The sequence below is a fragment of the Erithacus rubecula genome, assembly GCF_903797595.1.
Source record: "Erithacus rubecula genome assembly, chromosome: 20".
In the NCBI taxonomy this organism is placed as follows: Eukaryota; Metazoa; Chordata; class Aves; order Passeriformes; family Muscicapidae; genus Erithacus; species Erithacus rubecula.
In genome coordinates, this window is record NC_136672.1 from 882831 (window position 1) to 895539 (window position 12709).

At 54.7% G+C, this 12709-nt stretch overlaps 1 protein-coding gene across 1 annotated transcript in view; it reads left to right on the forward strand.

Annotated features, from left to right (window-relative positions):
* Positions 1-10600, forward strand: part of NTN1 (netrin 1) — an 86907-nt gene extending 76307 nt beyond the window's left edge. Inside the window, exons 5-6 of the mRNA XM_079323157.1 lie at positions 1225-1299; positions 6783-10600. Of these exons, the coding sequence (XP_079179283.1) occupies positions 1225-1299; positions 6783-7111 (404 nt within the window). The 3' untranslated portion in view covers positions 7112-10600. The remainder of the gene's footprint in view (positions 1-1224; positions 1300-6782) is intronic.
* Positions 10601-12709: the final 2109 nt, after the last annotated feature.

The window sequence follows — 12709 nt, forward strand, 5'->3', positions numbered from 1 at the left end:
GGGGCACTTGGTCAGTGCTGGCCATGGCATGCCAGCAGCATTGCCACCTTCCAGAAACTCCTCTGGGGCACTTGGTCAGTGCTGGCCATGGCATGCCAGCAGCATTGCCACCTTCCAGAAACTCCTCTGGGGCACTTGGTCAGTGCTGGCCATGGCATGCCAGCAGCATTGCCATCTTCCCCACTACCCTCTGGGGCCCTTCAGCAGATCCACACCTGTGTTCCAGCAGTGGCTGGGGAAGGACATGCTGGGAGAGATGGAGGCCTCCAAGGGCTGTCACTGTACCGAGGCCTCCTGCTGCAGACAGATGTGTCCTTTCTCCCTGAATGAGGCATTCTGAGCTGCTGGAGGCCTCTCTGGCACCTGTGGGTGCTGAGGAGCCGTGGATGCATGTCCATGAGCCCACCCCACTCCTGGCAGGGGGCACAGGATGTCCCCTCTCCTCCTCTCCTGGCATGGCCATGGTGCCATGGGGACATTCCCGGTGGCCAGAGGGCACTGCCCACCCTGTGCAAGAGCAGCAGCTCCCAGGGCAGGGCTGGTGTCCCTGCAGGCTCCGGGGCTGTGCCAGTGGCCCGTGGCCAGCGGCGGGGGCAGTGCCAGGGGGCCGTGCCAGGCTCTGCCGGCTGCCTGGGCCAGCCCAGCGTGTCCCAGCAGTGGGGGCCCATTAGAAATGAAATGTTCCTACTGGGGTATTTTATTTGCACACTTCAGTAGAGTGGACACCAAAAGGCTTTGCTAATGCTTCATGGGCTGCTAATTTCCTCTCTGACCCGCATTGTGGCGGGGTGACCCCAGCCCGAATCTCTCGGCAATGAATGCCAAAGGCTGACACCGGCCCGGGTTAGGGGTGACAATGAGGCCTCTGTGGGCTCCGGGCAGGCTCCAGTTGGGAGCTGCAGAACAGGGGGAATTTGTGTGGCTCTCAAAAGCTCTGGGTGGCACAATAAGGGAGGCCCCTGGGGTCTCCCAGGAAGACAGAGGCGGCCGGGGAGGCGGAGGGAGGACGGGCTCCTTTGTGAGCAGCTTTCTTTAGAAAGGAAGGGCTTTCTCAATGCCCCCTCGGCTGACCCAATCGGGGCCTGGCAGATGGATATCACAGGCACGCTGCTTATTCATGGCAGGCTGCAGCTTTGAGCCGCCCCCCTTCCCCCAGCGCTTTCTTCATTTTAAGGCTAATTTGTTTTGTTAATGTTTTCTTGCCCTCCCCCTCTCTCCGTGCAGATTGCGACTCGTACTGCAAAGCCTCCAAGGGGAAGCTGAAGATCAACATGAAGAAGTACTGTAAGAAAGATTATGGTGAGTGTCCCCTCTGCAGGGACGAGCGGTGCCAAAGGGGTGCGGGGCAGGAGCATCCCTGCGGGGGTGTCCCCAAGGCCACCCAGGCCGGGTTGGGCTGTGTGCACTTTTGGGAAAGGGTTTAGCCAGGTTTGGAGAGGCAGCCCTGGGCAGCGATCCTCGGTGAGCAGTGATGCCCTGTGTCCCTTGGGAAACTGGGATGGGCACGCTGCAGACCCTGCTTTGGGGCTGTCCCAGCATCTGCAGGAGACTCCTGTTTCCCAAGTGTTTTCCAAGTGTCTTCTAGGTTATGATGACACCATGTCCCCCCTCCTCTCACTGTGCCAGGCTTTTAAATATTTTAAAATATTTAAAATACTTTTTGCTGTGGGGATGAGCAGCAAGCAGTTCCCTGTCACCTGGATGACACTCACAGTTGGTTCTGTTGGAGGTTTGGGTGGCAGCTCACACTCAGTTCTGTTGGAGGTTTGGGTGGCATCTGGCAGTTCACACTTGGTTTTGTTTAGGGCTGCCCTGTGTGCTCCAGCAGACCCTGCCAAGGTGTGGGTGGCTCAGGAGGTGCCTAAGGCAGGAGATCCCCTTGGAGCAATGAGTAGGGAAGAAATGTAAAGAGCTTTTCCTGCTCTTTTCTCACTCAGCATCACTTCTACAGCTTCACGAGGAAGCCAGACCTGCTTGCTGAGGTGTGGGGGACACTGTCCCAGGCTGGCATGGGGGTGCTTCCACCCGACCCTCCTGGCCGTGGAAGGGTGCCCCACAACCCCATGGCCCCCACCAGCCCCACAGCCATGACAAATTTGCTGTTTTGAGGACAAACCATGGCAGTGAGGCAGTGGGGTGAGCGCTGCTGGGGCAGCCCAGGCTTTCACCAGGGCCAGGGAGGGAAGAAAGGGTTGAAAAGGTGCAGGGAGGGATAATAAAGACTTTGGGACTGACACCCCAGCAGGAAGCCAATTAGGAGGCTCTTTTCCTCACCGTTCTGCTGGCTTCGCTGGGCTGAATGTCCTAAAAGGCCCTAATTAGCTTGAACAGAGCTCCTTCTCCGCGGCCTCAATCGGGAGCTATCATCCACCCGTGCTCCTCAATGGGGCTTTTTAGCTCCCCGCTTCATTCAGCCTTTCAAAGGGGATATTTCCCCTTATTTATTTTTCGTATCTGTTTGTTTTTGTCTGGTTTGTGGTTTTTTTTTTTTTTCTTTTTATTTTAATTTGGGCTTTTTCCCCCACAAGATGAGTTTGGGTGCAAATATTTGGAGTGAAACAGGAGGCGGGGAGGGCAAGCTGGGAGATTCCAGGAGGGGGGGAGGCAGGAACAGAGGCAGAAAAGCATTTTCTGGGTTTATTTTGGCTGTGTGGGGGAGCACAGGGCCATTCAGCTCCCAGAAAAGCTGGAGGGGTTTGCTGGGACGGGGGCATTAAACCCCTGGGAAGCAGAAGGGATCCCAGCTGAACCCAGTGAGGGTGGGGATTCACAAAAGAAGAGAGCATTACTTGAAGACAGCAGGTGATGCTGATCCAGGTGAGGTGTGAACAGCCTTTACTCCCTCAGGCACCCGATTTGGGGGAATTTTCCACTCTCTGTGGGGTGTGACTGTGGTAAAGGAAACCTGGAGCTTTTAAATCTTCATTTTGCCCTGATGCTGAGCTGCCGGTTCTGCAGCAAGGCCCGATCCTGCACGGATGATGCTGGAACATTTATCACCAGCACTTTGGTCCCTCATGCTGGCCCTGGATCCCCATCCCAGCAGTGGGGAGGGAATGGGGCTGAGGAACAGAGTCCTCATCCGAAAGGTGAGATCATCTGCTCACTTTGCCCTTTCTTGGAAAAAAAAAGTAAAAAAATCCTTCCTTCAGCGGAGCCTTCTCTTAGTCACCCCCTTTGTTGAGAGGAGCTTGGCAGGGGCTGCTGGAAAAAAGCAAAATGTGTTTTCAAAAGGCAGCTTGAAAAGAGGGAGGGAGGGGGGAGAAAAAACCTGAATCCTCCAAAAAACCCAAGGCAGGAGGGAAGCACCAACCCCAACACTCACAGCCCCTTCCACTGCTTGGAAGGTGGAGAAATCCCATCCCCAGAGCTGAGCAATCCCTGCTGGAGCCACTGCTGAGGAAGAGAGCCGGGGCAGTGAGGGGTCCCCCAGCAGCAGGGCACACCCAGGGATTAGGGATCATAAATCTCCAATATTAAACCAGTAGGAAATTGGCAACCAGAGCGAGGCAAAGCCGCCGCCGAATAAATTAAAAACTGAAAAAAAGGGGGAAAAAAATCACATTTTAACACTTTGCTCCAGTGAGGAGCCAGCCCTTTACATTCCCAAGCACAGATGATGTTGGGGTCACCTTTTGCTGCTGGTTGGAATAAAATCCACATGGACTCCACTCCACTTGCGCAGTGAGAGGAGAGCCAAGCTTTTGGAAAACCTTGCCTTGGACTGGGACATCTGTGCCTGCCACCGCTGTCCCCAGCACCCCCTTCCACCTGGCCATATTAAACACCCTCTAACTGCTCTGTTCCCACAGCCACCCCTTGGGATCTTTCCCAGGGGCCAGCACAGCGATGGTCCCCATATTTCCAACTCCAACTGCATGGGATATGTCTGATATTCCAGGATTCCAGATTTGGCCCTGCAGCCCAGCTCTGAGTCAGCAAGGAAGGCCTTGAGCTCAGGAGATTTATCACAAACCCCAAATGTAAATTTAAAAAATGAATTAAATAATTAGGTTTTCCCCCCTCTTTTCATGGCAGCCTCAGGAGTTTTGGGGGCCTGACTCACAGTCTCTGAATGCTGCAGGGTGTTGCTGTCAGCCTTCAGCAGCTGCCCTCAAACAATGTTTTGGGGCTTTGGGCTGGGTTTTGTTTTTCTTGACATCAAACCATCCACCCCTGGGCTTTCATCTCCTGCTTCCAGCCTGTGGGGCTTTCCTGTGGCTGGAGGCTCCCAGCCAGGCCTCATGGAGCCACGAGCATCCCTGAACTGTGGGGATCCATGAGGGGACCAGGGACCACTCAGTCACCTTCTGCCAAAGAACCACCATGTGGTGAGAGCTGGAAGGCACCACCCAGGTGGGGTTTGTGGTTCAGGGGTATCAGTGTCAGGTGGTTCATGGGGCAGCCCCTGTTCTCACCAGGACCCAGCTGTCCCCCAGCTCCCCAGGCCCCTTTACTGCCTGAGAGCTCCCTTGGGAGCAGAGAAGGCTGCAGGGAAGTGAACCTGGAGAAAAATCCCTGGACCTCTGGGAGTGCCTGGGGTGCAGCAAGCCCAGATTTCCTCCAGGGGTTGGCTGCACAAAGGTCAGGGAGGAGCAGCCCCAAGGCACCAGAGGGATCAGGAGCTGGGCTGGATCCCCTCTTCACTGAAAGCAGTCTGGAGCAGAGCCCATCCCTGCTGAAACCAGTGTCACCAGCCCCAGCTGGAGCCATGGAAGCTGCAGCTCTTTTGATTTTGTTCTCTGCTCCAGGACACCACCTGTTTCCAGGGGACCACAGCAAGGAGAGCACCATCCCCAGGAGGAACCACCGTCCAATATTCCACCTGCTGCCCCAGGGCTTTTGCCAGGGATATTTTTCTAGGGATGCAGAGACAGGGCAGTCCTGAGCACAGGGGGTTAGTGGGAACATCAGCCACATGAGAGCAGTTCAGCACAAAGCCAAGCTTTGTCCCAGGAGAGGGCAGGTGAAGGACAACACCCAACCCCAAAGCCAGCTTTGGACTCTGGGGGCACAGCTGAGCCAGAGCCCCAAATCAGGAAGGGACTGAAACCTCCTTCATGAGAAGGGAATCTTTAAATCCCCAGGGATTTCCCCAAGGGAGCCAGCTTAGGTGCTTCCGAAACTTCATCCTGGCCCATTCCTGCCTCTCTGCATGTCCTGTGTCCCCTGGGAGATGGTGGAGCTGCTGCCCCCAGCCCACCACTGGAAAACCCAGGCAAACACCACTAAAGCTGGGCTCTAAACCCAGCTCAGGAGGAGCTGAGCATCCTGGATGTGAAGCTATGGGCAGAAATCTGGCTGTCAGGGTAGGCAGCTGTGGCTGTGCCAGCCAAGCCTTCCTCAAAGCTTTCACTCCTTCCACTTCATTAATAAAAAGGGAAAAATAAGAGATGGGGGCCGTGACATAAAAAAAAAAATACAGACTGTGTGTTTTAGAGCAGAGTTTCCTGTAACCACCTCTCTCCAGTTCCTTTTCATTCATTTTCTCCATTTTGTCAGTGTGGACCCAGGCAGGTCAAAGGTTTAAGCTTTTTTGGAAAGATTTGTTTCCAAAAAAATAAAAATTGGCTACTCTTCACATTTTGTTACCTTCACACCAGACAGGGAAATACACAGTCAGAGCTTAGGGTTGGTTTTTTTCCTTCTTTCCTTTTTTTTTTTTTTTTTAATGAAAGCATCTGGCCTCCATGACATGCTCTGAAAAAAAAATACCCCATATATTTTGCAACGTGTTAAAAAGTAGTGCTGGGCTGCAGAGCTCTGCTTCCTCCCAGAGCCTGGAATCACTTGGTTTTAGAGACAGGGGGATTCTCCTCAACCATCAGCCCAGGGGGGAAAACTGTACTGTTATAAGGCAAATGGCAGAGTTTTCCTTGAGATCTCTGGGGGTTTCTTCTCCCTCTGTTCATTTATACAAACAGGATTGGCCCCACTGGGGCTTAGCCAGGCAGCTGAGACAGGCAGGTGAATGGACAGGGGTTTATAGCTCCCAGGGCATGGAGAGAAGAGTGGGGGAAAAGGGAAAAGCTCCATGATTTGGCTAAAAAAGCTCTTTGTGGTTGTGCTGCATCAACCTGTGCAGAGCTTGGCCCCTGCCTGCTCTCCCAGCCAGACCATCCTCCCCTTTGATTTCCCTCTGTCTCTGCTGGTGGGGATTCCTCATCCCACAGCTGCCAAACAAACCCAGGAGGGCTGGGCAGGCCCTGCCTGGGGAAGGTATTTTCCTGGAAGCTGATTTTTAGTCCCATACCATGAAAGAGCGAGGGCTGATGTTTCCTCAGTCCATGACTACAGAGGAGGTTACACAGCATCAGCCATGGGCTTAGAAAACATCATCATCATCATCATCACCACTTTGTGCAGACATCACAGTTGTCCTCCCACCTCAGTCTTCCTGTGGGAGCTGGTGGTGTCCCAATCCTCTGCCAGGACACCAGGAGGTGGCCTTGGAGCCCAGTGTGCCATTCAGCACTTGCAGAGATGTTTGAGTGACTGCAGAGAGATGCAGAGCTGGAGAGCAGGCTGGTGGTGGTGGTCCTCGTGGTCCACCACAAGCCTGTGGTGGTCTTGGAAGCTTTGCTGAGACCTTCAGGAGCAGCACTGGCTGCTCCTGTTCTTGGGGGGTGGCCTGGGGACAGAATTGTGGGGCATCCACAACCCTTGGCTGCTGCAAAATTCTTCTTCCTCACACAGCCCATTAGGTAAGGCAAGTTCATTTCTCCTCACCAGCCCAAACAGTAACACCTTTTCCTCTCTTGCCTGCGTGTTGTTTTTTCCAGCTGTCCAGATCCACATTCTGAAAGCAGAAAGAAACGCGGACTGGTGGAAGTTCACAGTCAACATCATCTCCGTCTACAAACAAGGCAGCAACCGGATCCGGCGCGGAGACCAGACCCTGTGGATCCACTCCAAGGACATAGCCTGCAAGTGCCCCAAAATCAAGCCCATGAAGAAGTATTTGCTGCTGGGCAACAACGAGGACTCGCCCGACCAGAGCGGCATCATTGCGGACAAAACCAGCCTGGTGATCCAGTGGCGGGACACGTGGGCCCGGCGGCTGCGGAAGTTCCAGCAGCGGGAGAAGAAGGGGAAGTGTAAGAAAGCCTAAAGGAGGAGCAGAGGGAGAGACTGACTGTGCATGCTGCTTTGTGTAGAGCTGGGGCGGGCAGGAACCGGCTGGCAGGGCGGGCTGGGGGAACAGGGGGACAGCGACCATGGCTGGGGACTGCTGGGCTTGCACCTCGTATTCCAGGGAAGACAAAACCCAACAGGACCCAACAGAACCCAACAAGACCCAACAAAACCCAACAGGAGCCAACAGAACCCAAGAGGACCCAAGAAAACCCAACAAGACCCAAGAAAACTCAACAGGACCCAACAGAACCCAACAGAACCCAACAGGACCCAAGAAAACCCAACAAGATCCAAGAAAACTCAACAAAGCCCAACAAAACCCAACAGGACCCAAGAAAATCCAATTGCACACACAGACAGAACCCATGAGTAGGGTGCAAGCACGTGGCACCTGGGGCCCCCCAGCTCCCTCCTGCCCCGTTGCTGAAGAACTCAGAGACACCAAACTGCCTTCCAGCTGCCAACATCTGCTGCCTCCAAAGCACGGCATGGGCACACCCACCCTGTAAGAAACTAATCAACAGCACTGCTGGAAATTAACTCCCCATCCCCAAAATACGTATTTGCGACTTAGGCTGACTGTGACTGACTTGTAGAGGAAACTAAACCCAGACTTTGCTGAGGACGGATCCGAGGATCGGCGGATGGGGTCTTGGAAGGCTGAGCTCTCCAGCTGTGATCATGCTCTGGGTCCATTTCAGGCACAGACAAGAGGGGACAATGTTGGTGGGTGACTTCCTGCTGTGCATAGCTCTGGGAATGGCTCCGTGCTCAGCTCCTGACCCTAAGGATGCTGCCCCCACCACACTGAAGGAGGGTGAGCCCACAGGATGCCCTGTCCCACTCCAGCCACCCATTTACAGACAAGGAGTCAATAACCAGGATCCCCAAGGAAACACCCAGACCTGACAAAAAATGAGTTGGCATCCAGTTCCCAGAAAGTGCCCTGGAAGATCCTGCCAGTCTCAGTCCCTGAACCTCCTCCATGGGCTCGGTCCCCTCTGCTGCTGTCAGCACACCAGGAACCCTCAGATGGTAGAAATCCCAGCAGGGATTGACACCAAGGTCCTGGCTGGTCCCTGCTTTCACTCCCAGACTCAGGCAGCTCTCCCAAACCCACAGCAGCTCTGCCCTCGCTCCCTCTGGAGCTGCAGCCCCCTGACATCCCTGTAAAAGGTCTTGGAGACAAAGTGGGGAGCAGAGGGTGCCAGGACCGTCCCCATGGGCAGTGGGGCCAGTAGAGAGCTCTGAGGCTTGGCAGGGGTAGAGCCCACTCAGGGCAGGGACTGGCCCAGGGAAGAGGTCTCAGCCAGGAGCAAGGTGTGACCCACCTGGAGCTCTCCCCCTTCTGATGGGGGGAAAAACAGCCAATTGAAAATTCCCAATTGCCAGCCATGAATGCACTGAGCACAGTGGAGGCTGCCTCACCTCAGACTGGAGCATCTTCCCCTGGGGCACCCAGCGGGCAGGACTGGCTCAGGAGCTGTCACTCCCATGCCAGGCTGCTCCCCTGCCACACCAGCCCATGGCGAATGGGGAATTCCAGTTCCACCTCATCGTTGGAGCCCGGGAATAGCTGGGGCAGAAGGCAGGGAGGGCAGGATGGTACCTGGGGGAGAAGCAAACATTAGTCGCTATGAAAAGCAAAACCTCCCTGATATTTTTCCTTTTAGGAAACTTGGAAACATCTCTTTTATGACATTTCCAGTGGTTTTGCCTTGTTTTATAGCAATTGACAATATTTATATAATGACATAAACCACCATAAAGCAGGGCAGCCATGTAAATAGGTGCAAAGAGGAGGCTCCCAGGGCTGCTGGAGACACCACCCGGAGGGACCCAGCTCTGCTGAGCCTCCCCTGCCACCACAAGGCCCTCAAAATTAATCTGGGTATTAGGGAAAAAATCTCACCCTGGACATGAAGAAACTTCCTCCCACTCCAAGTCTGTGTTTTCTCCCCTTTCCTAACTTGGTTTTCCTTATCTCGGAGCTCAAGGAGAACCGACGGTTTTGCGGCTGAGGGAAGTGAAGCCACCAGGATCTGGAGGATAAAATCTGACCTCGAGTGTCTAAATGGGGGCTGAAAGCCCCAAACCAGGGCTTGGATGCTGTCCTGCAGCCACCACCAGCTGCTGCCAGGGAACCCCAGAGCTGGGGACAGCCCATCCCCAGGCCGGGGATGTCCCCAGCCTCCAAACGGTGCCTCAAATGCCAGAATCCAGCCCAAAGCCAGTTCTCCACATGGAGAGCAGGAAGGAAAGGACACACTGGACACGGGGACTGCCCATGGCACACATGGACACCCAATGCTCACTCCCAGTTTCCAGCCTTGTCAAACACAGCCACCCTCCCCAGCACAACTTGGGCACCCCAGCCTCCCCAGGGACAGCCTCCAGCCCCTTCCCTGCTCCCACTGGTCCTGGAGGCTGCAGGAGACCCCCACCCCCTCCTCCCACCCCCTCCGCCCAGGGCCAGACCCCTCCAGGCACTGAGAACCTGGGGACTCACAAGGAAATGAGCTGGCACAACAGCCTGGATTCTGGCACAGGAGGGAAGGAAGTCCCCAGCCCTGTCCCACCAGGACGTGTCCATGGTCCCAGTGCCCTTCACGTGCTCCCAGGAGCCCTGACCTGCAGGAGCTGCTGCTGGAACAGTGGAACTGGAACAGCCTCTGCTGGGAGGGCACAGCAACCCCATTTCAGAGTCCAGAGGTGTAACTGTCCCCTGCAGGCCCCTGCTGTAGGACATCTCCAGGAGGGCACCTCTCCTGGTCACCCAGAGGGACAGGGTGCCCCCCTCAACACCAGCACGGCCAGGGGGCAGCTCTGGGGAACCAGCCCCGTTCTGAGCAGCAGAGAGCCCAGCCCAGCCACCCCTGGGGACAGACGGGGACCTGGGGACAGCAGGGGGCCGGGAGGGGGCTGGGTGCCTTCAGAGAGGCTTTGGAGAGCAGCTGCAATGCCAAAACAATCATCACTGAGCGTAGCACCCCACACAAGTCGCTTGGTCTCGTTTCTGTTCGTTCCGTCGTGTCCGTGCCCCTCCCCGGCCCCTCCTCATCCCCTCACAAACCTGTGTTCGTTTTGGGGTTGGTTTTTTGTTTCTGTTCTTTTTTTTTGGTTTTTTTTTTGGTTGATTTTTTTTTATTATTTTGTTAATATCTTGAACTGTAAATGTTGTTTAGTTATGACCATGGCAGACTGCTTTGGGCAATGTTTCTTTACAATGCATACTAATATATTATGGTTATTATATATGAATATATTTAATGACACGTGAAAAAGTTGTGGATTTTCTTATTGTTTTTCTGAGTTGTTTCTTTTTTTCCCTTTCCCCCCCCTTTTGTTTGTTTGTTCATTAGATTGGCTGTAATTGACCCGAAGGAGCTTGTAACTGTTCAGCACCCCCTTGATAGAACTAAAGTCAGAAACCAGTTGAATAAACTCTTGTAAACTGTAAAAATCTCCAGGATTTTCTGCTTTTTCCCACCCCATTGCTCGGTGAGCCTGTGGGACAAAGACCTGGGCAAGGAAATGCTGGTGTCCCTCCATCCCTGGGGTCAGTCGGTGTCCCTTGGCAGGGCTGAGGTGGCACAGACATTTCTGACAGGCAGTCCCAGCCCTGTCCCTGCCCAGCACGCCCAGGCAGTGGCCACGTGGCCTTGGGGACAGCAGGGTCACCATGGGTGGGTGTCATGGGGTGTCCCCACCAGCCCCTGTGAGCTCAGCTGTGCCCTGCAGTGGGACAGAGCCAAAACCTGTGGGACCCCGCCCAGAAATGGGGGACAGGTGTGGGGACAGGCAAAGTTTGGAGTCAGGAAAGCTGCCAAGCACACTCTGGACCCGTGTGTGCTCCAGCCAGAGGCTGCTCAGCAGTGCTGGCCCTGCCTGCCCATTCCCTGCAGGGCTCAGGGCTCCAGCAGCTCCATCCCAGCATCAGCCGAGCCCAGGCAAGGGCTGGTGGCACCAACAGCAGGGAGAGCTGGAGGAGGGGGGGAACTGAGGCAACCAAACACTTCCAGGGACAAAGATCCAGGCAAAAGGTGCTGCTGGTGCTGGGGGTCAGCCCAGCTGACCTGAGCTCTCAGCAGTGCTGGCAATTTATGAATCCAAACACACCCCAGGGGGCAGAAATCTCAGCTCTTTATTGCAGAGACAAATGGGTCACAAGCCCCAGCCCTCTGCTCCCAGGGGCAAATGGGCTTCCCAGATTGCAGGTGGCCACTTGTCCAAAGGTGACATGGTGGCTCTGGAAAGAGAGGGATGAGGCTTTTCCCACGGAGGGCTGGACCTGGAGTGCTTTTCCCAGCCTGGTACCACCAGGCAGTGATGGAGAGGAGCCATCCTCACACTGAGCTCACACCAGGAATGAGGGAATGTCAAAATGCCCAGCAGCCTTTCAAGAAGATCCCTGTTCTCATGCAGGAGGTGGGGATTTTTCCCAGGGCATGAGACATTTAGGTGCCTGGAGCACACCCTATACGTGCTCTCAGCACTGGGACTTTTGATGAAACTACAGCTGGAAGCAGCTGAACTCCTGAGCATATCCTGCAGGAGGGAGAGGCAGGAGGTGGCAGGGAAGGGGAAGCCTGGGATGTCTCCAGGCACATTCCAGGAAGATCTTTGCTTGGAGAAGCCACTCCAGGTTGGCTTCTCCACCGCTGCTGCTCAGAGCCAAACCCTGGCATCTCTCATATTTTAACCTTCCATTTTCTTTAGTGGGGCAGGGAGACAGAAAAGCTTCCCTGCACACAGCAGAGCGCTGCCAAATCCGCAGCTTTTTAATAAAATTCCTCACCCACAGAACACGTTAAATGTTACCTAAAGGGCAAGGCTGAGAACCTCTTTGTTTGCCAGCACAAGCAACAAATCCTGGTGTTTCCACCCTTCCCAGGCACTCACAGCAAAAATGTGCTGGAGGACCCAGTGGGTCAGAAAGTGCCTCTGTCAGAACAAAGTCCCTGTGGAACATTGATCAGGATGAGTTACACGTCCATCCTGCCTGTCCTGGGAATTCAAACAAAGCCATAATTCCCTCCAGAACTGACAGCTTTAATTACAAGCCCAGCCCGTGGTCTCAGCTGAACAAACCCCACGCTGCTGTCACTGAAGATCCATGGGGCTGCTCCAGAGCAAGAGTCAAATCTTACTCTGGGCTCGGAGGTTGCTGCTGAGGACCAGCTCCAGGAGCATTCCAAGACTTGCTCCCTCTGCAAAGCTGCAGCAATGCCCAGATTTGGAACTGCTCTCCAAAGCCCTTCCTTGTTTCCAGCTGGAGCAGCCCGGCCTAAAGCTCCATTTCTAATCTGACATCAACAATGAACTCATCCACCCCCTGCCGTGTCCTCTTGGAAAGCAGAGGACATTAAACCACCTCTGTTTGCCCCTCCCCTCTCTGACAGCCAAAGGTGAAGCATCTCCCCAGAACTGACCGGGCACAGCCTAGGCTGGGCTTGTAAAGGCTTCAAGGATTTTCTCCAGCAGAGCCCAGAGGAGCTCCAGCCTCCAGTCTCTCCTCCAGCTCTGAGTGTTGAGGGGCTGGGCACAGACACAGAGCCCTGCCTGAAGTTGG